Source organism: Pleurodeles waltl, chromosome 3_1 (assembly GCF_031143425.1).
Source record: "Pleurodeles waltl isolate 20211129_DDA chromosome 3_1, aPleWal1.hap1.20221129, whole genome shotgun sequence".
Classification (NCBI taxonomy): Eukaryota; Metazoa; Chordata; class Amphibia; order Caudata; family Salamandridae; genus Pleurodeles; species Pleurodeles waltl.
Genome location: NC_090440.1, coordinates 349,622,237 through 349,645,463, shown reverse-complemented (window position 1 = coordinate 349,645,463; position 23,227 = coordinate 349,622,237). Strand labels below are relative to the sequence as shown.

The window sequence follows — 23,227 nt, the reverse complement described above, 5'->3', positions numbered from 1 at the left end:
GACAATCTCCTCTACTTGGGGCTCACCCTTCAGGCCCCAACTCAATTGTGCCGGCACCGGACATAATTTACCGTCCCAGTATGGCCTACTCTGATCCAGTCCTTCATGCTGCCCTCAGGTGCGAGTGGGAACATTGGTGGTCTCCAGCTCCTGCCGGCAAGAGCCCTCTCTCCTAATTACAGCTCAAAACTAAATCCTAATCTTACAGTACAATACACTAGGAGTGAATGTTGTGTAGCTATTGGGAAAACAACTCCTCTTGATAAGGTTTCAGGAGAGTTATGATAATCAATCCTGATGGTTTAACCATGTGTCGTGATTGGGCAGACTGGGGTGCCGGTTCAACTGCGATCAGACCCTCTTCATGCTGTTATCCCTGGATATGTCAACCTCTGACTCTGTTCCTACTGAATTCGTAAAGACATCTAACATCCTCGAGTTAATATTGCTGCAAAATTAGCATTACATGTGTATGAATTGTCATAAATGTAAGTTAATGTATCGTTAAACGTAGACTTGTGTATAGCTCTCATGACAATGTGCGTTTTTTTCTCTAATTAGAAACCATCAAAGGCACGTGCTGGCTGCATTTTGTGAATGGCCGATGTGAAGTTAACATTAATGGTGCGACCCTACGATCTCAATGCTGTTCTTCGATGGGTGCTGCCTGGGGCAGCCCTTGCATTCCCTGCGAACCAGGTGAGACAATCATTCTCCCCTCGTCCCCCGTGTTCGTCTGTGCACCCACACGCTCGAAAGTAGTGGAATATCGCAATACATGTGTCAGTGGACATTATGTATGTTTTAAGAGCATGTTCTAAATCACAGATGTTTTTGTCATAGCTGTACTTTATTTATTTCCAGACCCTGTCTGCGCCAGAGGATTTGCCAGAAGTAGGGGCACAATATGCGAAGGTGAGCCATGCATTTAGCATTTTGTAGAAATGAGCTTAAAAATAAATACTAGAATTATATCAGTTCTAGGCTTTGCATGCGATAATGCGCAACTGATATGCATTTCTGCATTATAACCTTGAAGGCTGTATGACACTTTATTGAGGACAATAATATTGAACTACAATACTACATTAATATCGCATTGAGTGCAACAACGTAACACTCCCACGCAGGGTAAATATATATTTACAATTCTTAACTCCACGTCTTCTTACCTAGACTTACATAGACTTAACTTATGATGCAGTGATTAGGCCGATCCAGTCAACGCAACATACTTGGCATGTGATATAATGCATGCAATTATCTCGAACAGGGCATTTTTCAGGCACACTGGTGAATAACATCAATATTTGACCTGAAACATAAAGCCACTTTATTATATTTTCAAGGGTGCCCATTTTTGTTTACAAATGTTTGTTAGTGCTAAAAGTGAAAGAGCTTCCTTCTTGTGTGTTAACTTAAAACCGATTTCCTCTTTTACATCATTTTAATGTGAAAAAAGATGTGCAGAAAAATCCAGATCTAAAAGGAATAAACATAGTATTCCTTGAGAAATATGAAAAGTCCATGAGAGACAATGGTCTCAACTTAGCACACCCCTCATAGATATCCACGAGTCAGCCTAGGGTGGAAGTGATTTCCTATATACTTCACATATGTTATAAAGGGCTTTCTGGGCTTGTGACATTGATCTCACGGACATTTGCAGAACGTGGTGGCAGTGACCTCCCAAAAGGTTCAGATTCTAGACCCTCGACCTCTTCCATGGGTCTGTACTATGGTTGACCTGATATGCCTTTTCCTTGACAGCTGAATGTAACTGCACAGGGGGAGGTCAGCCAACATCTGTACAGTGGGAGTTGGCTTCACTTTGGGTTGATAGCCGATTTGTTGTAGCTGAACATGCCAAACACAGCTGCGCACCCCACCCCAAAGATTAGCGTTCTCCCCTGTCCGGAGTATCCCTTCGCGATAGCTGACGTATGCCTTAATAAATCAGTTTTCCAAGAAGAATATTAATACGTAAGTAGGCCACCCCTCCCGTCTAGTATTCTCCAAACGGTAAAAACATTGTTTGGCATACATCTTTCCTTGATGTCTGTTGTTTGTCTTGCATGATGTAAAAATGTATTGCATCCTGGTGGCAAAAAGCAGCAAAAATAGGGCTGATTCCTGTTTCCCCCTTTCCTTGTGCAAATGATAAGAGTGGGACAAATAAACCAGGCAGATTGAACCTGTGCAGTGTCCCAATATCTACCGTCCACTACACTTTAACAAAAGTAATGAAAAACGATTACCTAATAGCAGCGATAAATGGTATATTGCTCAAATTACTTACCCCTAATCTTACTTTCTCTGGCTTTCCTTATCCCACTGTGTCCTCACAAGAAAGGGACCTAAAATCCCATCTCTGTCCTTGAGAAGTGCCATGAAGGGAAACATCATCCAGGATTCATTATTTACTTCATCATGTGCTCACAGGGGTTGAAGTGACTTCTCTGTCTGAAGTTATGGTTAGACAGGCAGGGACGGATGCCAAGGATTTCAGTGACAACTGAGACGTTTTCCATCGATGATACATTATTCTGCAGAATAATGTATACTACCCTAACAAAATTATATTTTTGTCAGCTGATTAATGGAAGAATTACATTTTCCATGAAAATATGATGCAGAATTGCTTTAATAATAATGAAAAATTGCTTCGTGACTTTTGCAAGGTTAGTAACCAAGCCCAAACTGCTGTTTAAGTGATTATAGTCACAGTGTTGCTGCCACATGAGTTAAATGTGGAACATATGAATTCCATTGATGTGCCCAGACCCAGATATGTTTAGAATCTAATTTTCATCCTTCAAAATGAGATGTTTTGCCTCATTTTACATATCAGATGACGGGATCGAATAGTCAACATTTATTACAGGCAGTGCTGGAAAACTATGCGTGAAACAAGTTGACCAGGATGTGACTTTAAAATGCTGTCAAAATATAATTACGTCAGGCATTAGCCACGATCTTTCGATTTTTATTAAAATGATATGTATTGTATACTTATAGGGGCTTTCACCCATACTCCTCTTCATCCCGTTGCCTGTTTGTGTGTCATTCACATATTCTTTCCCACTGCCAGGTACAGCATGGTGCAGTGGATCAGTCCATTTCAGCCATTGGGTGACTTCACTATGAGTCTTAGCGTTCTGCTCTTTCACAAGGAACCCATCCAAACACAAAGTCGTTCTCTTCAATGTGTGCATTTTGGGACTCCAAAAATATTTGTGCCTTTGGATAATGTTAGTTTTTTATATTTTTGTGAAGTCCCCTAATATTTGTACTTCACCATGTGTTGTATGTAATATTGTGCTTGTTTTGACAACAACTTGTATTTTGTTTCCCACTATACAATTCTGTTTTCACTAATTCGTTTGCTTTTCCCTTCAAACAGACGTCAACGAATGCGATGTATTTCCCGGCGTGTGCACGAACGGGCAGTGTGTCAATACTCTGGGGTCCTTCGTCTGTCAGTGCCCCAGCGGCATGACTCTGGATTCTTCCGGAAGGACGTGCATCGGTATGAGTACAGATTATTGCAAAGAGAATGCATGAATCAAAAATTAATATTAAATGTCAGTGCACATATATTTTATCCGAAGATTTATGAAGGCACTTGATAACATTTCCCTTTCATTGCGTTCGATGAGAAATATAAATATAATATCCTGTATCTGGTTTATTATTTTGTACTATTCCTGCACGCAACAGTAATTGTATGCATCGGATACAACCCAGTGCATCCTGGGACCACTTTAGCAATGGTGGATTGCATTATGATGCAAGAATAATGACGGGTATCAGATGTTTAAATTAGTGTTAAAACTGTAATAAAGTCCGGTGGTGCCAAATAATTTGTCAGGGGAGCACAATGGTTGGCGCCACCCACTGCCCCCTCCAGATCTGCCCTGTGCCACTGGAATTTGGCAGCAATTTTGAGAGCATACTGTGGCCGCAGGGCCCTCACTTCCCATGCTTGTTTAGTAAAATAGGGGTCATCGCAGCCATGCATGTTGGGAGCCTCCGAATGTTACTGAGAATCAACTCTCCACCTAGTGGGAGGAGCCTCTTTTGCTTTCTCAGAAGGAGCAACATGTAAGGGTACACAAGAACCGCTTAAGGCCACCACAATGAGGATAAACATTCGGTCTACTCTGGGCCGACTTTAGGGCGGTGCGACCAGTGCAGCGCACCGGGTGCTGACCTGAATGGGGGGGGCCACTGTGTTTAGCAATAAGTTACGAAACTTGCAATTTAAAAGCACCTGCTGAAAAGTTCCTTGTGCCTCCAACTTTCAGTAAGCAATTAAGATGTCAAGATAATTCTTGTGATTAATGTTCTTGCTAGAGAGAGAGATTAGCCTTCTGTTCAGTGGTAGTTTTGATTTGTAGTATTACAGAGGGTTAATATGCCTGCTGTAAAGAACAGAACTATATTTTATGTAGATAGCTGATTGGATTGCTAAAACCAACCTTTACACACACTTTAAAAACAAATGAAATGTATGTGAGGGGGCTATGGCAAGATGAGGGGCACTTTTGCTGGGTGGTAATGAGGGAATATGAGCAGGTGGTCATGGGATGGGGGTATCAAAAAAGATTGCTGCACCGGGCGTCACCAATGCTAGAGCCGGCCTTGTCTACTGGTTAAGGTGAGCATTGCAAAACCATGCTGCCTGACCTTTAAACATGGCTACCCCCATGGCTAAAAAAGGTGATCTAGAGTGAATTGAGTTTTGCCTACCTATTTGTCAAAATTCTGAACATTTGTATATACTTAATAAGTTACTCTTCAGTGTTCGGTGCAACATAAAAATGCAAGTCATTTGTGTAGGGGCCTATAAAGCCTGTAATTAAGTAAACTAATCTCTGACTGCACGTACCAAAAACTGAATTCTCATGCATTATGCAAACTACGTTTTCATTCTTCCCCTTGGATGAATAACTAAATTGCCAGTGATGCGTGGCCCCTACTTAAAAGGAATGGGCAAGTTTCATGGCCGGATTGGGAAGGCCGAGTGCCCCTGCTGGTATAGAGTTGATCCATTGTCAGTTCACTATGGGTGTTCTCATTCCTGATTAACATCTATGAAGGAAATGCAAAGACATGTTTGTAAAACTGCCTTTAGCGGTACACCATTTATGCTATTGGTCATCCCCCTACCCCTTGTCAGGTAGTAAAAGATGAGCCAGTATCACCTCTGCATAGCTTTCCACAGTGTGCAGATCTATGTACTGGGAAGATCTGGAAGAGAGACAACACATGTCTGAGGGATGGAAGAGGGACAACACGGGACAACAGGTGTCTGTTCTCTTCACTTGTCAATAGGTATCCACTTGGAAACCTGTCACTCCAGAGTTCTCATCCTTCACTATCAACCCTTCCAGTTGCCTGCTGGGAACCTGTCACTTGAGAGTTCTCATCCTCCACCACCTGCCACTTCAGAGTTCTCACCCTTCTCCACCAACCTGTCACTGGAGAGTTCTCATCCTTCTCCACCAAACCTCTCGGCTGCATGCTAGCCCTCACCATCCCAAACCATTAGTGGTGACACAATGAAACCTGGCATCATCTCTCTTGCCTCCTCTTAGCCTTACAAATCAATGACTGGGTCAGTGCAGCCTCCCACCTGAAAAGTGCCAACCACTACATCAAGGCCGTGATTGTCAGCAGTTCCTTTTGTAGCTCAGCTGTTGAGCTGCTTCCTTGTGGGTGGGAGCCAGAAAGGGCATGACAACAGTAAATGGCAGGGGTGCTACCCCCCTCAGAGCAGGTCATGTCACCCCTAGCTTTTCATTACGTCCAGAACCCTTCCATTGACATTGGCGTAGGTGGCATGACAGCACACAAGAGAGACCCTGCCCATCGTAAGGCATTTTACAACAGCCATTAGCCGACGCGTTTTGTCCTCATGGACTTCATCAGGGCTGTGATTCCCATCGAAATGAGCTCAGGGGAGAGATGAGAAGTGCACCCCAGTGGCCGCCATTAGGAGCGCGCGCAGAGGGAGAAGCTCCCCGATGACGCCTCTTCTCTCAGCTAATGGCTGTTTTAAATGGAAAGAATGATCAAGATAAGCAATAAAGAATTAAAAAGAAATAAATTGGAATATGATTGGATTACTGGAGTGCTTTGAATTTGAATACTGAAACAAGATAATGGGATGCCAATAATTATATGTGCAAAATAAGGATAATATTATGTGCTGAATCTTGCATGCAAGTTGTATCGGATTTCTGATAATAGGAGACTAAGGAGTTGGCCTCTTAGATTCGTGCACATGGTTCTGATTTACTGTACAATTTGAATGTATATGTGCGGCTGGATTCACCTCAACTCCTATCCGTTAGTGCACTAATATTTATATATATATCTGTATACACACACACACACTTTTTAAGATCACCAAAGCTGTTAAGGAGTAAAAAGGATAGAATTTAAAAAGATGATTCCAGATTCAAATATTCAAAGACAAACTTTACTGTGTGAAATCGTTAATATTTATTCTAAAGTTTATTTTGACTTATGTAGAAATGTAGAAAAAAAGTGCACCAGGTGGCCCCAAGTTCCCAGCCCACAGTATCTGTACGTTAGGGCGTAGTGAGCACAGGCCGGCGTCACTCTGTTATCATGGAATTGGGAGTTCACGTCCAGCTGTGAGACCTCTCCCTTCCCCGTGGGGCGGGGGTGTTGCCTCCACAGCACAAAAGCCAGCACAAAGGCCATGATGTAACATTTGCTCCCCGCCCTCCTCTCCTCTGAGAGCGAGCTTTCATAAATCATTAGAGGCTGATGATTGAAACTAATCAGACAGCGCCCCCTAGTTTCTGCTCGGACTCCTCCTGCATAACAATTGTCATTTGGGGAATTAAAAAGTGGCAGACATACTCTTCAAACAGCACATATTTAAATGACATCACATGTCTGTTCCCTTCACTTGTCAACAGATATCCGCCTGGAAACCTGCTACTTGAAATATGAAGATGAGGAATGCACCACCCCTATCGCTGGCAGGCATCGGATGGACGGCTGCTGCTGCTCTGTGGGGGCGGCATGGGGGCCTGACTGTGACGAGTGCCCCCTCAAGGGAACGCCGACATACGAGAGCCTTTGCCCAAGAGGACCTGGCTTCTCTACCAGAGGGGAAGTGATCAATGGAAAGCCATTCTATAAAGGTACATAATGCAGAATCCCTACTCATTAGTGGATGAGCCATCTTTGACATGGAAAGAGGCTGAAAGTGGGGATTTGCGGTTATTCGTCAGATTTATGATAATATGTTTTTATTAATGCATGTGGAGTAGTGAAGTTGGACTATTTAAATTAAAAAAACAATGGGAATGAAGCATAAGTTGTGCAGACATAAAAAGTACTCTTTAAACCTGTTGGTCTGGGTGCAGAATGATAATCGTCCCCCCGCAGCACACTCTTTTCTTTGCACTTTTGTCTCTACTGTCTGGTAAAGTCTTTATACATTTATTTGTTTGATTTCCATTTTATTAGCTTTAGTGCTTTATGCAGTGGTGGAAGACATTATTGAAAACCTTTTTATCGTAGCTGAAGCAGCTTTAAAATCAGGTGCTGCAAGTGATGCAGCATGGTCTGTGGAATGAAAGTTGATTACAAACACCAGTGTATCATAGAAAGGAGGGGATGCATTTAGGATAATGTTGCCAAGGACACAAGCAATACCTTTTTAAATCATACATGTGAACATTGAGGCACATCAGTGGATCAATAAAATTCCATCCACAAAAGGCAGCCTTCGCCGTTCCTGTCAATGGATTGCTAAATTCGGATAGGTAAGATGGTTCACTATTTGATCCTTTCTTCCCAGTAGTTTGAACTAGAGAAATTATGATTTCTGGTAGAGGGTTTGGCACTTCCATACATGTATATACGACTGACATGGCATTCCTCAAAGTGTCATCTTTGCATGACATTTGTCAGCTAAACAAATGCCCCCATCTGAAATCATATATCTGTTCAATTGGTGGTCTATCTCTCCCATAAAATGCTCATCTATATCGTTTCATTTGATAAATGCATGGGCTGCACTCTGAATCTTCTCTTTTTTCTTCATATAAATGTTCAAAAATAGTTAATTTATGTTTTAATTCCAAGTCATGTGGAAAAATATATAGACTAGCAGGTGACATCAGTAGTACTATACGGACCTGACCACGAAAACGCTTGAGCACCTTGTCTCCAAGGCTCTACACTGCATACGTGGCAGTAAAAGTATTCAGATATGCCCATAAAATCCTTTCAGTGCGCTATAATTGGATATCTGAAATGTTGTCCTTTTGTGTAGCAAGCGAAGTTCAGTTAGTTATGTTAGGTTTTATTGAAAGGAAAGTCACCCAGATGCATAGTTTGGAGATTAAGGCATTTTACCTTACTGGCATTCTCTTGACAACATACCCTAAGGTATGACGTGGTGTCCTTGCACTTTGGTGGTCGGTTACTCCACAGTCTCCCTGCGTTCAGTGCTCCCAGTGGTTCCACATACTGATTGAACTTTGTGGGTGAAAGAATTGAACCTTGAGGTACTCCACTTACCAGTGGGAATGAAGTAGGTATAGCAGAATCGATCTGCTCAAAATGTATTCGTCTTTTAAGAAGGGAGACAATTAGTTCAAAACAAACTCCCCTATGCTCATGGATAAAGGATAAAGGAGACTCTCCTGTCCAGTGCTATAAAAATGCTGAGAGTTAGAGCATAACCAGGAGAAAGGAGTTACCAGGATTGAAACTGTGCAGAGCGTGACCTAGTAGATGCAGGGTTGCATTCTCTCTATTATACTTATTTCTGTAGCCGAGACTGGTAGCAGAAGAGAATATGTGATCACTCTATGAGCTGAAAGTTTACCACCTTCTCAATTATGTGCCCCTAGAATCAAAGGTTCAAAACAAGAGCTAGATTTTGATGGTGAGACTTGGGCCTTCTTGAGCTGTGAATGGTGTCGATCTTTAAAAAATGATTCTTTTACATCTCTTGGCAAACAGCTGGAACACAACCTATTAGTAATGTTGCCAGGGTGGAATCCTCAGTGAGAGATGCAGGTTTTTTGACAAAACCTTATGTACAGTTATATGATGGATGGTTTAAGTCAATAAAGTAAGACATAAAATTGTCTTTTGACAGATTTTTCAGATGTCTCTTGGGAATGCAGGGTTCGTCCTTGTGAAAACGTATAGTCCTTCAGGGATGAAGTAGGGGATCACTTTATGGTCAGAATATCCTACAGTTAGGGGGGATAGGAACTCAAGGACATTCTCTCATTCCATTATAAGGTCTTGTTTTTGCCTTTATTATGAGTGGAAAAATTGCAGGCAGCAATTATAGTGAGTGAGCATGTTGCAGCTCCTTTGGGCAGATAGTATGCAAGCATCCTCTGAAATAGTCAAGTAGGAACACACTATACTTTTTCATGAACATCTCTAGAGGCACCATCAACAGTTTATGGTAGTTTAGTCTACCTTGTCAGACTCCTGGGGATCTCTGGAGGCATCTTTAAGAATACCCCAAGATAATCTTGCTGTGTGACGTGCTCTACAGTCTTCTCATCTTCCTTGTAATGCAAATGCTTAACTTTACACTTCGAGGTTTTAGTACAGCTTTGCAGGTTTTGTTCACACCCTTTCAGCTTTGCAGATCCTATTGTCATCTACATCATCCATTCAAGTATTTTTGTAAAGCTACCATTTTCCCATCACTGCTTTCAATGACAACAACATTTCTGCTCGTATTTAGTGGTGTATCTACAAACTCAATCGTCACACAATGCATCATCTTTATATCACATTTCACTTAGATGCACCGCCTAGATGAACCACTGGTTATCTAATTCATTGACATTTCTTTTCAGATTATATGTCCCCCATATGTACAAAAATCCACACCCAATAAAGTAATTATGTTTTGAGAAAGCTTGGTAATGTTAGTAGCAGCACCTTTGCGATATTGTGTACATTTTTATGCAGGTCCATGCCAGTTATCAGTATGTCCAAACGTCTGTTCTAAGTTGCTTTCCATACATTTTTCGTAGAAATGATACAACACAACAAATAAAGCATTTTAGAAACCACAAATATTACACACATATCATTGGAAATACGTAATGTGGAAAGTTCCCTCACGTTGCTTCCTTTCTGCAACCTCTCCTTGCCTGTTTTTCCTGAATCCTGATTCCTTGCCAGAGTCCTTCAGCTACAATCTCTTCAGAACCAAACTCTCCAAGGATTCTGCATTATGGTTCTCTGCTTTTCCTCGTACCAAGGGATAGTTATGTCATGAACACCTGCACGTTGCAGTTACATGTTATCACACTATTTTGTTTATTTCTCGTTGCAATAAAAACGAGCTAACATTGCTGCTCGCGACTTAATGGTAATTTATGGTGATCAAATACAATCCACATTTGTGATATTTTTTGTATTAGGAGTCATTCAGTATGACAATAATTCATTAGCCAATAAAAGAGTTTTACAACCTGAGCAAAAACATGCAACGTTCAGCAGATTCACTGAATAAATTAACATCAAAGAGCAGATTTGGATGCTTCAGGAGCGGCCAGTTTAATCTTTACGTACCAAATGCTTGAGACAAGTGCAGTTGATGTGTTGAGAAGTTAGATACTGTGTTCCTTTGCGCACATGGCAGAGCTCATTTGCAATGGACAAAGGCCCGGGCAACTGAACTCCACTACTGCAAGGTGAAGAGCAGACTTCTGAGAACATCTAGGCTGTGATGATCTAAAAAGTGTAATCTTTCAGTAGGGTTTGGAAAGATGGCCAGATGAGTTGTTACCTCTTTTGTGGGAGCCACTCCTGGTCTCTTCATGCCAAGGGCAGTGAACATCTCACACCACATAATCACCTGGTGCTTTGAAATAGTGACCCTAAGCCTTCTCTGGCTTGCGTACATTCAGTAATAGCGCGCCCAGAAACTTTTTTCACCGAGTACAAGAATCCCAGGCCCTTTTTCTAATGCCCTCATGTTGTAATGGGGCCCAGTTGTTTAGAAAATAATTTTCACTTCTATAGTCTTAGTAAATAGCAAAGCATTTTCATAAAAATAAAAAGTAATTTGTTGGTATCCGTTTGTATGTGAAAATAGTTATTAAATTCAGTTCCCAACTTTGATCACAGCAGTGGCTTAAACTCACCTACATGGTATGCTTTCTGCACCTAGCATTCATTCTGAAGGTGTTTAATTTAAGTGCCTCCCGTTGTTAAAATTTTCACTTTACGTCTTTTGCAAATACCTTCACCTACCTTCAAAATACGTCCAAAACCCTGTTATGTACTCAACAGAGAGTCTTGACGGCACATATGCTCGGGTAATACTATGGAACTGTTGTAAAGTTACTTTTCATCTCCCAAACACAAATTAAGGGGGTTTAACTTTTCAAATGCTTAGAAGACGCTATGGACTTGATTGCTTTGAGAGAACTTCTTTGGCTATAAATGCAGAAAGAGATGTAATACCATTTTATAATCATTTATAGCTGGTGGGTGGTGGGCCCCTTCTATTAGATATTTAAATTGAGCCTCTGGATTTCCAGTAGAGCAGTCCTAACATGGGAATGACTTCTGGTAGGGAGGAGAAAGAGGTGGTTCTCTATGCTGTAACCAACATTGTGGGAATCACTTCCATCACACGTAGGGCCCACTCTTGAGGTTGTGGGATTTTTCACAGTCGGGTGCCATAATTTTTTTTTCCTCGAGTTTTCCAACAATATTTTCTCTATACACAATTCCATAAGAAAGGTTGGGCACACTTCATGCAATGATCGCTACCGTGGTCAGTGCTCATCTCAGGTCGCTTCCATCTGCGCTCCTACCGGCCTCCCACAGATGTATACAGCAGAAAGACTTGCAGCCATAAATAGCTTGTTTAAAGGCATAAAAGGCATGTGAAGTAAGGTCACAAACGAATGTGGCACTGAACATGATGTCTCCTCTTCTCCTCCTTCAGATATTAACGAGTGTAAAATGATCCCCAGCCTGTGCACGCATGGGAAGTGCAGAAATACCATTGGGAGCTTCAAATGCAGATGTGACAGCGGATTTGCAATAGACTCTGAAGAAAGGAACTGCACGGGTAAGTGAATGCACAACAATCGTTCATCTTTTTGATATATATTTAAAAATACAGAAATGCCTTCTGAAGCTAATGCCCATCTGTTTGGATTCTTTGTAGATATCAACGAATGCCAGATATCTCCCGACCTATGTGGCCAAGGCAACTGTATAAACACCCCAGGAGACTTCGAGTGTGACTGCTTTGAGGGATACGAAAGTGGATTTATGATGATGAAAAACTGCATGGGTAAGTTTAAAGAGCACTTGTTGGACAGTTACCCTTATATAGAAACCTCAGACCTTTAATGTGTTTGAATATTATGACTGTCCATTAGGCTTGATAAATATTTCAAATGAGCTAGGGGCCTTACCTGAATATTTCAAATCATCTATTTGGATTACTGATAAATAAATTCACCATCATCTATGATCATGAAGAACACACAAAAGTATAAATTAGATGAACTTGTACATGTACCAGGTGCTAAGCCCAAATATAGCCCAACAGACAGTCAGTATGTCAAATACCTTGGGTTCAGTAGGCAGCGGGGGAAGTGACAGTCAATACACAAGCCTGGATACACTTTTTTATCAGGTCGATTGACATGCTGAGCTAGGCCACGGTGCACTGGTTCATGTTGGCCACTAATGACAATTATTTTCATTAGTTTACAAATTATGTATATGATGGATTCAGTGTGACTTGAAAATCAGTAAGGGTGAGGTATTGGGGAGTATCATGGTGGGCGGGTGGTAATTGCTTTCACATCGAGGTGCCCTTTCTTTTGTTCTTCATGGGGGCGAGCTGGGCCTTACAATCCCATAGTTTGCTCTTCTTGGTAACCTTAGAAATAATAGATGTCTTTGCATTATATATTTATTTTACCTATTCGTTTATCTTATTTAGAATTTTTTTATAGTGCTGTGTGCCACTACGATATTTCCAGAGCGATGTTGAATGCGTTGTTTCTCAAACTAACCTCAATGGAAACAAAATAAATATGGCAACTATTGAGTGCCTTGCACTGCATTAACCGTGCCGTGTTTTATGCATAAGCGTCCATTGTGTCTGCAATTCTAAGACGTATCCGCTGTCTCCGTGGATAAGCAATCTTGAGGCTCTGTTGAGAAATTATACAATGTAACATTAATACGGTACAGCATTATGAAAATACCCTTTGACATCAGAATTAGCAAATAATGTAATCCTTTAATCCTCCTACAGAAACCCAGCGAGGCATTGTCATCATGAAACTAATCTCTTCTTCTAACCTTAGGGTTTAGAAATGAGGCTAGGAAAAGGCAAATAATGAAATGAACTGGTGGTGTACTGAACCATAAACCTTAAAAGTGTACAGAGTGAGACATTTGAGTTAGAATTGTGGCGCCCCGTCCACTGCAGGGCACTGGATTCCAGTGAGCCGTGCCAAGCAGAGTTGCGCCAGCCCAATGTGCTTGGATACTGCCAAAGAAGCAAAAGGATATTTTGTTTAGAGAAGTTATAATATTACATTTATGAACATTGAGATCACTCTAACAATCACTGTGAACACATGGACGTCAGCACATAATCATGACTGCATTAAAATACCAGGTGACCGCTTGTCCATCTTGATGTTAAAAACACGAATTTTTACACCAGAGACAGAAATCTGTAATTTGGGGGGGGGGGGGGAGTGGTGGTGGAGGGGTCAAAGGAATCTTTCTCAGTCAAAAGGCTACCTAGCCAGAAATAAAATAATTAGTTTAATATGTCAGCAGTAAACAAATACAACTCATTATTGGTCGATGTACCAGGCAACTGTCAGAGCAAGTTTACTGTAAGGAATATTACTCGAAATGGCATGTATCAGTGACAGGGATGCCCTTATAATTGAACGCTAGCACAATAAATAGAAAAAAATAGTATGACTCCCTCAATTCTTTTTTTATTACCATAAAAGTGAGGCAAAGTTTTCCTTGCATGCATCGTGCATTTCAATGATAAAAAACGAGGATGAACTCACAAAAAATCTGACACATGAAAAGAATGTGATTGGGCAGCTAAACCTTTGAACTAATTTGTAAAAACGGTAACTCTCGATCAGTGCATCAGCATATGCCTAGAAGAAGAAGGGAGGGGCAGAGTTAGGTTACAGTAGGGCAGCAGGCTGCGCTTGTGTGCACTTCTCATTAATAGTGTGCTTTTATGCTGAAAAACCTCAACACTAATCCCCTACTCCTGAGGACCTTTACGCGTGACTACCTTCATTGCAACTTAAAAATCAACGGTTGACTGTTGCAGAGACTGAAGGGCTGGCTGTAATACTCAATAGCTCCTGGGTACTGGAATGGCAAAATTAAAGTGTTGTGTATAGCAAAATGTTGTGATAGTTTTGCTCTGATCATTATCCAAATATACTGTAAAGTGGGCATTTCAGCACCTTATCACCTCCCTCCCAATCACAAACGACCAGACGTAAATGTAGCCACTAGTTTTAATTGTCCAGTCATTTAAAGATGATGTATACACTACTATTGAAGATTAATGACAGGAGATAGATGTATACACTACCATTGATGATTAATGACAGGAGATATATGTATACACTACTATTGATGATTAATGACAATAGATAGATGTATACACTAATATCGATGATTAATGACAGGAGATAGATGTATACACTACTATTAACGATTAATGACAAGAGATAGATGTATACACTAGTATTGACGATTAATGACAATAGATAGATGTATACACTACTATTGACGATTAATGACAAGGGATAGATGTATACACTACTATTGACGATTAATGACAGAAGGTATTCAAAGGCAACATACAAAGACAATTTGACAACAGATACTTACTGCTAGACCCTTCCAGTCTTCCACTTTTCCTGCAAAGTAATGATGCACAGATCCTACCTGTTCTCCTACTTTACCATGGCTCAAGACAACATTCTCAAAACATGTTAAGGTTGAACATGAAATGTTTGAATCTTCCATACATTGTTATTGTTTTGCAGATATCGATGAATGTGAAAGAAATCCTCTTCTCTGCAGAGGTGGCCATTGCCTCAACACTGAAGGAAGTTTCAAGTGTGACTGTCCCCTTGGACACAGCGTCGCCCCGGATGGCTCAGCCTGTATAGGTACAATGGTGTTTTTTTCTGTGGTTAAATCTAGGCAGTTTCTAATCAGGAAAAGGTGAAAAATATATTAGTAGTAAATATGAATAATGGACAGAAGTACATGTAAGCAAGAACATTAAATGAGCGAGCATTTGACAACAACATTAATTTGTAAAAATGTCCCATATGTGCACAAGCTACATTTCTCAAATAAGCAATTTTTGGAAATGTTGTGTTTTGAGTACATTTGATAATCATAAGATACACATTTTACTAATTCATTAAAGGGACCTGTGAGAGTTTCTGCTTTATATACAAAATAATGGAGGCATAGCGTATTAGTACTATTTTAAACTACAAATGTCTTATGCAATTACAGACAAATTCTACTTTATTTATATAACAATAAGCAGTGTGCCAGGGATATGCATATTTAAATCCTGTGGCATTAATTAAAATACAAATGTCTTAAATAATAACAGACGAATTCTATGTCTTTTGTATGACAACAAGCAGTGTGCTAGGGATAAACATATTTAATTCCTGTGGCATTAAACATTAATATAATGCCAACAACACTAACTGGACATCCACCAGCCTTTCTTTTTGCCATCAGCAACGTGTATTAATTGGTAAATTCACTTAAGGCTGCAATGAAAGTCCATAGTTTGTAAGTTCTGACGTTTAATGTAAGGTGAGCTTCAGACTTAAAGGTTCTGCATTTAAACAAACATGAATATGTAACAAACGCCGTCATGACGTTCATTTAATCACAGATGTATGCATGCGAACAGGTGATTAAATTTTTGCATAAAAGCATGCATTTACCATTTTGTGTGTTCCTTTTCTTCCTATAGATATTAATGAGTGTGAGCTAAGCGCCAATCTTTGCAAAAATGGCCGATGTGTCAACTTAATTGGGCGTTATCAATGTTCGTGTGATCAAGGATACCATCTTACGTCAGACAAATTATCTTGCATTGGTAAGTCCACAAAATAGAAAGCACACATTGTTAAATGTATTTAAATCCAAATAAATTGCAATAAAATTTAAATTGCTACTTTATTTCATCCTCTTACGTTTTGGCAGCTGACTTCCAAAATTACTGAACGGTTAGGGAGAATTGAAAAAAAATCGATGTTTTCCCATTTTTATCCGCAACAATACTGAGTTACAAATTAGTATTAACCTTTTTTTTACAGTGATGCAGAAAGTTGCAGCTTTTGCCGCCATTGACAATATGATAACATTTCCACTTTAGCAATATTGCAAAACAAGTTTCTTTCCAACTATTTAAAAATCTTCACTTAAGCAACAATTTCTGTTGAATGTATTGCTATTTAAAACTAACAAACTGCCATGTGTAAGGAAAGCATCACAAATAACAGTAAGACTTGTAATCCTAGTCATTGCAGTTGTGCATAGAAAAGCTCAGCAAACCTAGGATAATTCTGCATACATTTGCCATTGTGCACTGAAAAGCTTTGCAAAAAGTACATTTGCAGATAAAAGATCTGCATACTTTTTCCAGCTTGGATGAGTTCTGTTACAGTGAACATTAATGTGCTATTCACTGAAAAGCATCTTGCTATGTGGAAAAATCTTCATAAAGGCGAAACAGTGGGTAATCTAGGAAGCGTCTCAAAATTTTCAAAGTGCAACCATTCACAAGTTTACAAAACGTTGCTGGTGGAAAATAACTTTTGCATGCCCCATTTATTTAAAGAAAATCAAGTGTGGGGTGTTTATTAAATGCTGGTCAAGTTGCTGCTGCTCCACTTTCCAAAACAACTTTTATGATCATAGGATGAAGGCATACAAAATGAATGTATTTAAAGGTTGCTCAATCTTGTAATCTGAAAGTGGTTATATGAACCTGTTCAGCAAAGACCTCAGAGCTGTAGCAATATCAAAAAAAACTATTGGGCATAATTTGGTCAGTCATGTAATAGAACATCACCATCTGGGTCCAGATCTACTCGCTGTAAAACCAAACGGAATTCTTAACTCCTTGGGGTTTAACACATACCTTTACCACCTGCTGTGAGCAGGAGGTAAATGTATGCTTCTGTCCAGGGTGGTGTGGGGGTACATGGAGACGGGGTGGAGAGTAGAAGAGGGAAGGGAACAATATATCCTGGCAGCTCAGAGCAGAAAAAAGAACCTCCTGATTTTTTCAGCAGGTGCTACAGGCTGAAAAATTAGGGTCTAGTGTTCTAACAATCTGAAAACCTGGGTGTGAGAACATCAGCCCACTTTGCATCATGGGGACTGAAATTCCATACAGTAATTATGCTCTGAATACCGCATAATGAGAGGTGAAGTTTCAGATGAGGTCAAATCAAACCATACTTTATTTCGACCTTTGGTCATAAAAGTTACACATAGAATAAAGAGAAAGTACATTCATTGTCACTGTTCTCTCACAATGACTTAAGAATAGATTTAGAGTAAAAATAATTTCCTAAAACCTTCAAATACTAGCAATAAAAAAACAATCATAGGCAGTAGCCTACTGTAATCCACCAAAGTTCCCAATACATAATTCAACATTTAAATTCCAAAATTTCTAAAATATCTCTATCAAAATGAGAAAATAATATAATTGTTGAGGTTATTGTAGAGTGTCTTTATGAAATGCAAGGGCAGCTTTATTGGCAACTCATTTGTGCATGCCCATTTTGGAGTAGCATAATTTTCACATTCCTTGTTGACGTATTTTAAAAATTTCCTGCACATCAACTTTACAGGATGTTGTATTTATAATTTGAAATATCAAACACAAGGGCTACAACTATAATCTAGCATTGCAATAAAGTGTGGTTCAAATTAGATCGAATACACTATTAAATCTATAGCAGACATTAATTTTGCCTACATGTATACGAAGCAGTATTTCCTTTGGCTTTGTGTACATAACAATGTGAAATATAAGAGGAACTGAAAAAACATGGCTCCAATGTACGATAAATGCTGAGCAGAATGATAAGGAGGATAGACTAAAGTGCATCAAGGAATAAGTGCCTTATCGAATACCATCGTCAAATATAGACCAATATTGGGCTCTATAATGCTACATATTTTTTTCACTTTCAGATATTGACGAATGTGGGATCATAAATGGTGGCTGTGATACCTTCTGCACGAACTCTGAAGGTAGCTATGAATGCAGTTGTAGAACAGGATTTGCCTTGATGCCCGATCAAAGATCATGCACAGGTAAGTTCCTTTCCATGTTTCAAAGCCAACAAAAATGAAATACGTTAATACCCATTCCATAGTCATAAAAACTACAATTTACTTTCAACAGCGCCCCCAAGCCCCAGTAACCGACATATGCACAAGTCCTGTTTGTCTCTAAACCTTATCAACATAGATTCAGTTGTAATTTAAGGGAGCGTGAAGCTATGTATGATCTAACATGCATAATGCATGCAGATAACCAATAGTAATGTCCCAGATTATAGTGTACAATAAGCAAAACTACAAACAGATCAAGTGAGAGTAAGAATTTAGGAGTGATAGCTTACAGAACTCTGCCTGGAACATCTCAATTCCAAAGTAAAGGTGCGGTCGGAGAAGAGCTCCCTCTACGGGAACTGAAGGTTAGTCCTGTTGCTTTTTGCTGTGTTTAGATAAAGATAAACTCCACAGAAAATTGAAGAGGAAGAAAGAGGAGGAAGGCAGAGAGAAGATTAAAAGGTGGAGGCAGTTTTATGATACAGAAAAGACAAAATGAGAAGAAGAAAAAAAAACAAGAGGAAGGGATGAAAGGTAAATAGGAGTGGTCAAGGAAAGGAAACAGAGAAGGAAAAAGCATGGAGAATGAAGAAATAATTGATAAGGGACCCTTCACCTGTATATAGGGGCTTGAGGAAACCCTGTATCATTCTGAAGAACTCCAAACACAGCACTGCCCAGAGGCACAGTACCAGCTTTAAGAGAGGAGTCTTAATAAATCCATTCACTGGGTGCCAGAGTAAGACACTCGGATCCCTACTTTTGCAGAGGTGATGGGGTAGAGGAGTTCTCTTTTGAAATGCACAAGAAAGGTTGGGAAGTTAGTGCTGATGCCAGGGTCAAGATATTGCCATCCATGGTAAAATGTCACTATCTAGTGCTTGGGGATATCACCAATCCCGGAAGTAAAATCGGCACTATAGTTCTTGCTCTAACCAGAATGTGAAGAGATCACTTGAAGTCAGTGGGTTGGTCTTTGAGGTGCTTCATCAGTCCTTTCTGTCTATTAGACCAGCACTTAAACTGTCCTCCAAAGATTCCTGGGACAACATGTTGGTTAGGTTGGTTGTTACTGCAACCAATACCCTGCATTGTCGACTACAGATTTTGACGTTTTCTCTTTCTGGACCCCTCTTGCTTCTCTGGATAACTGAGAGTGTTGATCTTCTGCAGACAAATGCTGTGAGCAGAAACGCAAGCCATCCACCCGTGAACAGCGCTAGGTGACATTGCTTACTTTAAGCCCAGTAGGTGTAAAATGTCACTCTTGGTCCACTTGTTTCAGAGAGGAGAGCTGGGCTGTGGAAGAGGCATGGGCCAACCAAGTCCTCGGAGTGGAGGCAATTCTCTTACACTGAGGAGTTAACACTCCACACTGCAATCTGCCGCGATCGGAATCAGGGCTATTCCTTCCATTGGTCATGCCTGATCCGGGGGAACATCATTTCCGCCCCAAAGTGACAATGGAAGCTGACTGTACGCGTGAACATTTTAGATATACTTTACAACATTTTTACTATCATGTATGTTGTTTACACCACTCTAACTCTGACAAAGCCACTTTTATATTTTATGTTTAAAAATAAATTGTGCGCCGCTAATAAGTGCACATCTCTTTTCTGCCAAAACTGTAGGTAATATTTATGGCTCCCTTCAAATAACAACTACATAAAGCAGTGTTCCAAAAATGTGCAGCCATGTGTTCGAAGAAAAGTGTGAGCAAGGGACATCTTTAAATTTATGGTGTTTGTATATGCTTGTAATGTAAGAATGCAAGCGTCTAATGCTTTTGACTTCAAGTTCGTAAACGTACTTTAAAAACGGTAAAGCAGATTTACAAGGGATTCTTCGGGTCACTCGCGCGCTAGCAGAGCCACTGTTATTGCTGTTTAGTTACTTAGCAACAGTATAAAGTAAAGGATGGTAATAGTCTGTGATTTCATTAGTCCAGATGCAGCTCTTAAAACATGCTTTTCTTTTGATAAAGCAGAATCAAAAAGTGTTCTCATTCAGTCTTGAGTTAGAAGTAAGCAAAGTGTTTCAAAGCATCGACACAGCGTTCAAACATACAAGGGACGGGTTAGCACACTAGGGGTAACCTTATGAGAAATTATATATTTTCCCAAGTAGAAGGCATGTGACCTGTTAGTGAGTGGTAGCAGTGACCTTTCATTCAGTGCTGGTTCCTACTAAAAAAGAGTGCTGGTTTACTGTCACTGTTAGCAGTGAGTTCTCAGTGAGGAAAGGTCGCCTCTGACACGGACTGCTCCACATTCTGGAAGAACAGGAAGTGAAACGAGGCCCTGTGCCCCACCCAGATGCTAAAGAACCAACAGGGCCCTGCGATTTCCTTGGACGGGGGAGGAGGAGTCAATACACTGGGTTTGGGAGACACATAAATCAACGTTTGTTATTACTAAGTGGAGCAAAAGAGCAATAATTGTTGACCTGATTATCTACTAGTCCTGGAAAACTGGTGAAGAAAATTATCTTTTTGGATGTGCACCCTGAATAGCAATCCCAGAATATCTTTAGAACAGAATATCGAGGACAAAATATTTGAAAAAACGATTAGAGGTAAGTAAGTCTAGATTTTCTATACCTATCTCCACATATATGCACCACTCGGTACCTATATCTTCAAAGTACATGTGGAGTTCGGAATAGTAAATTAAAATTTCTCTATATGTACATACCTTTTGATATTTTGTCCCTCAATATTCTGTCCTCGATATTCTTAGACCACAATATTGTGGGGTCAGTATTCATAATGCAGTCAGCTTTCAAGGACTCTGCCTTCTCAAATCTCCTATAAATTATTTGCATGAAATTCTGAATATGCCTATCCTTTGAGCAAAAGAAGTCTTGATCCAGCCGTTCAAATAAAGCTATTTTCTTCTGTTCACAAATTGTTGCCTTTAGTCACCACTTCCAGCCACACGGAAAACCTATTCAAAGAAATAGCATTCCCCCTATGGCTCTCCCTATTGGAGAAGTCACAGCTGGTTCAGCTAGGGTGAGCTAGACTGTGCTAGATTTCTTAAGGGCTTCTTTTGAAACCGTTTAGAGCGAACTTTTACAGTAATGAAACGCAGAGCATTTGTTCGGCTCGCCAGTCAGGCTTTCAGCACTGAAAATGTGCCATAATGTAAACATCATCCAAAAATCCCTTCAGAGCCCTCCCATATTTTATCTTCAGTTCAACTTGTGTCGTATATGAGCATGTAGCCCTTTCACGTGCTGGGCGCATTGTGGCAAGGCCGAATGCAACAAGTGGTACCATGTTTCTGAAGTGTGTGGGCAGAATAATTGTTCTCTTGTAGAGACATTCTTGGAAAGTATGTCTGTCTGGCAGCTGAAATTAGGAAATAGTGGGAAGGCTGAAATTAATCGAGCTCAGCTGGGAATGTGACATTTTGGCAAAGACTCACTGGACACAAAGCAGAAATGTTGAAGCAGCGGGCTTAGATTTTATCAGCACGCAGTGGAAGACGCACCACACAGACTGCACACAAAGGCCCAGATTTATGGGCTTTTGGCACAGGGCAGTGCAGCAAGTCACCTTGCTGCGCTGTCCTGGGTCAAAAAGATAGGACAGAAATGTGTTGTATTTATGCAATACTGTGCATTCCTGTCCTTTCCCACTGCGCTGCCGCCTTATTGGCTTCCTTGCGCCACAGCAGGCACACTTGCAACATGGCGCAACAGTGTCTATCTTTTAGGCAGGATTGTTTATATGCAGGAAAGGGAAAGATATTGCTCCTCGTTGCCCCTCCCCGGGGGAGGCGTAAGGTTTTGGCTCAGCCTCAGGTTTACAGGCTCCTGTAAATCTGGGGATGCACCAAAATCCTTGGGTGTTGCGTGGGAAAACCCACTGTGTTAGAAATGGGGTTTCTGGTTGGCTAGGGTATGCACCTCAGCCAGGCAGAACTTACCCACTACACGTCCAAGATAACCCCTGCTCACCCCCTTGGTAGCTTGGCACGAGCAGTCAGGCTTAACCTGGAGGCAATGTGTAAAGCGTTTGCACAACACACACAACACACGTGACGCAATATCCCCACCACAAAGGAAACACAACACCAGATTATATAAAAATATACTGTATTGTACACAAGGCAATTATCAGACCAAACATCACATATCAGTACTATCCTGCTACCTTAGCAGTTTCCAGAACGTTACACATTAGTTACTCTGCAACCTAGCAGTAGTCACACATAACACACAGGTTACTCAGTATTCTGCAACATAAGCAGTAGTCAGGAAAACACGTTATTACATCACAGCACTTGTCATAAGAATATCATAAAATGCCCATAGTAGGAACATTAGAAAACATATGGCAAGTTAGAAAAACATATTAGCAAGCATGTCCATAAAAGGAACATTTGCATACACATATGTAAAAACATCAAACGCAGGTAGGTAATATATGAATCAAACAAAAGTCTGTAGAAAGAACTTTGGATTGCATCTATATTGGTCCTTTAAACAGTATCTGGTTGGATGAAGGCACCTCCAGTGCCTAGAAGGCGAACAATGGGGCCCACAGCGCTCCTATGCGCAAAACGGGGGGCTCCCTTATACTCTGGGGTCAGAGGAGGGCGACATGCACCTCCTCTCTTTTATAGACAGGCCCCTCCGGGGACCGTGATTACTGGGGGCCTCCCAGGGCCTCAGCCGGCACTCATGAGGGGGACCAAAGCCAGCAAAAACAACTTAGGGCAGGAGGGGGGCACCACGCACCCCCTCCGGTTTAATGACA

General features: G+C 40.6%; 1 protein-coding gene across 1 annotated transcript in view; it reads left to right on the top strand.

Annotated features, from left to right (window-relative positions):
- Window positions 1-23,227, top strand: part of FBN1 (fibrillin 1) — a 780,541-nt gene that overhangs the window by 491,966 nt on the left and 265,348 nt on the right. Inside the window, exons 21-29 of the mRNA XM_069222499.1 lie at window positions 562-699; window positions 865-915; window positions 3,404-3,529; window positions 6,957-7,184; window positions 11,993-12,118; window positions 12,218-12,346; window positions 15,114-15,239; window positions 16,076-16,201; window positions 18,316-18,438. Coding sequence (XP_069078600.1) covers window positions 562-699; window positions 865-915; window positions 3,404-3,529; window positions 6,957-7,184; window positions 11,993-12,118; window positions 12,218-12,346; window positions 15,114-15,239; window positions 16,076-16,201; window positions 18,316-18,438 — 1,173 coding nt within the window. The remainder of the gene's footprint in view (window positions 1-561; window positions 700-864; window positions 916-3,403; window positions 3,530-6,956; window positions 7,185-11,992; window positions 12,119-12,217; window positions 12,347-15,113; window positions 15,240-16,075; window positions 16,202-18,315; window positions 18,439-23,227) is intronic.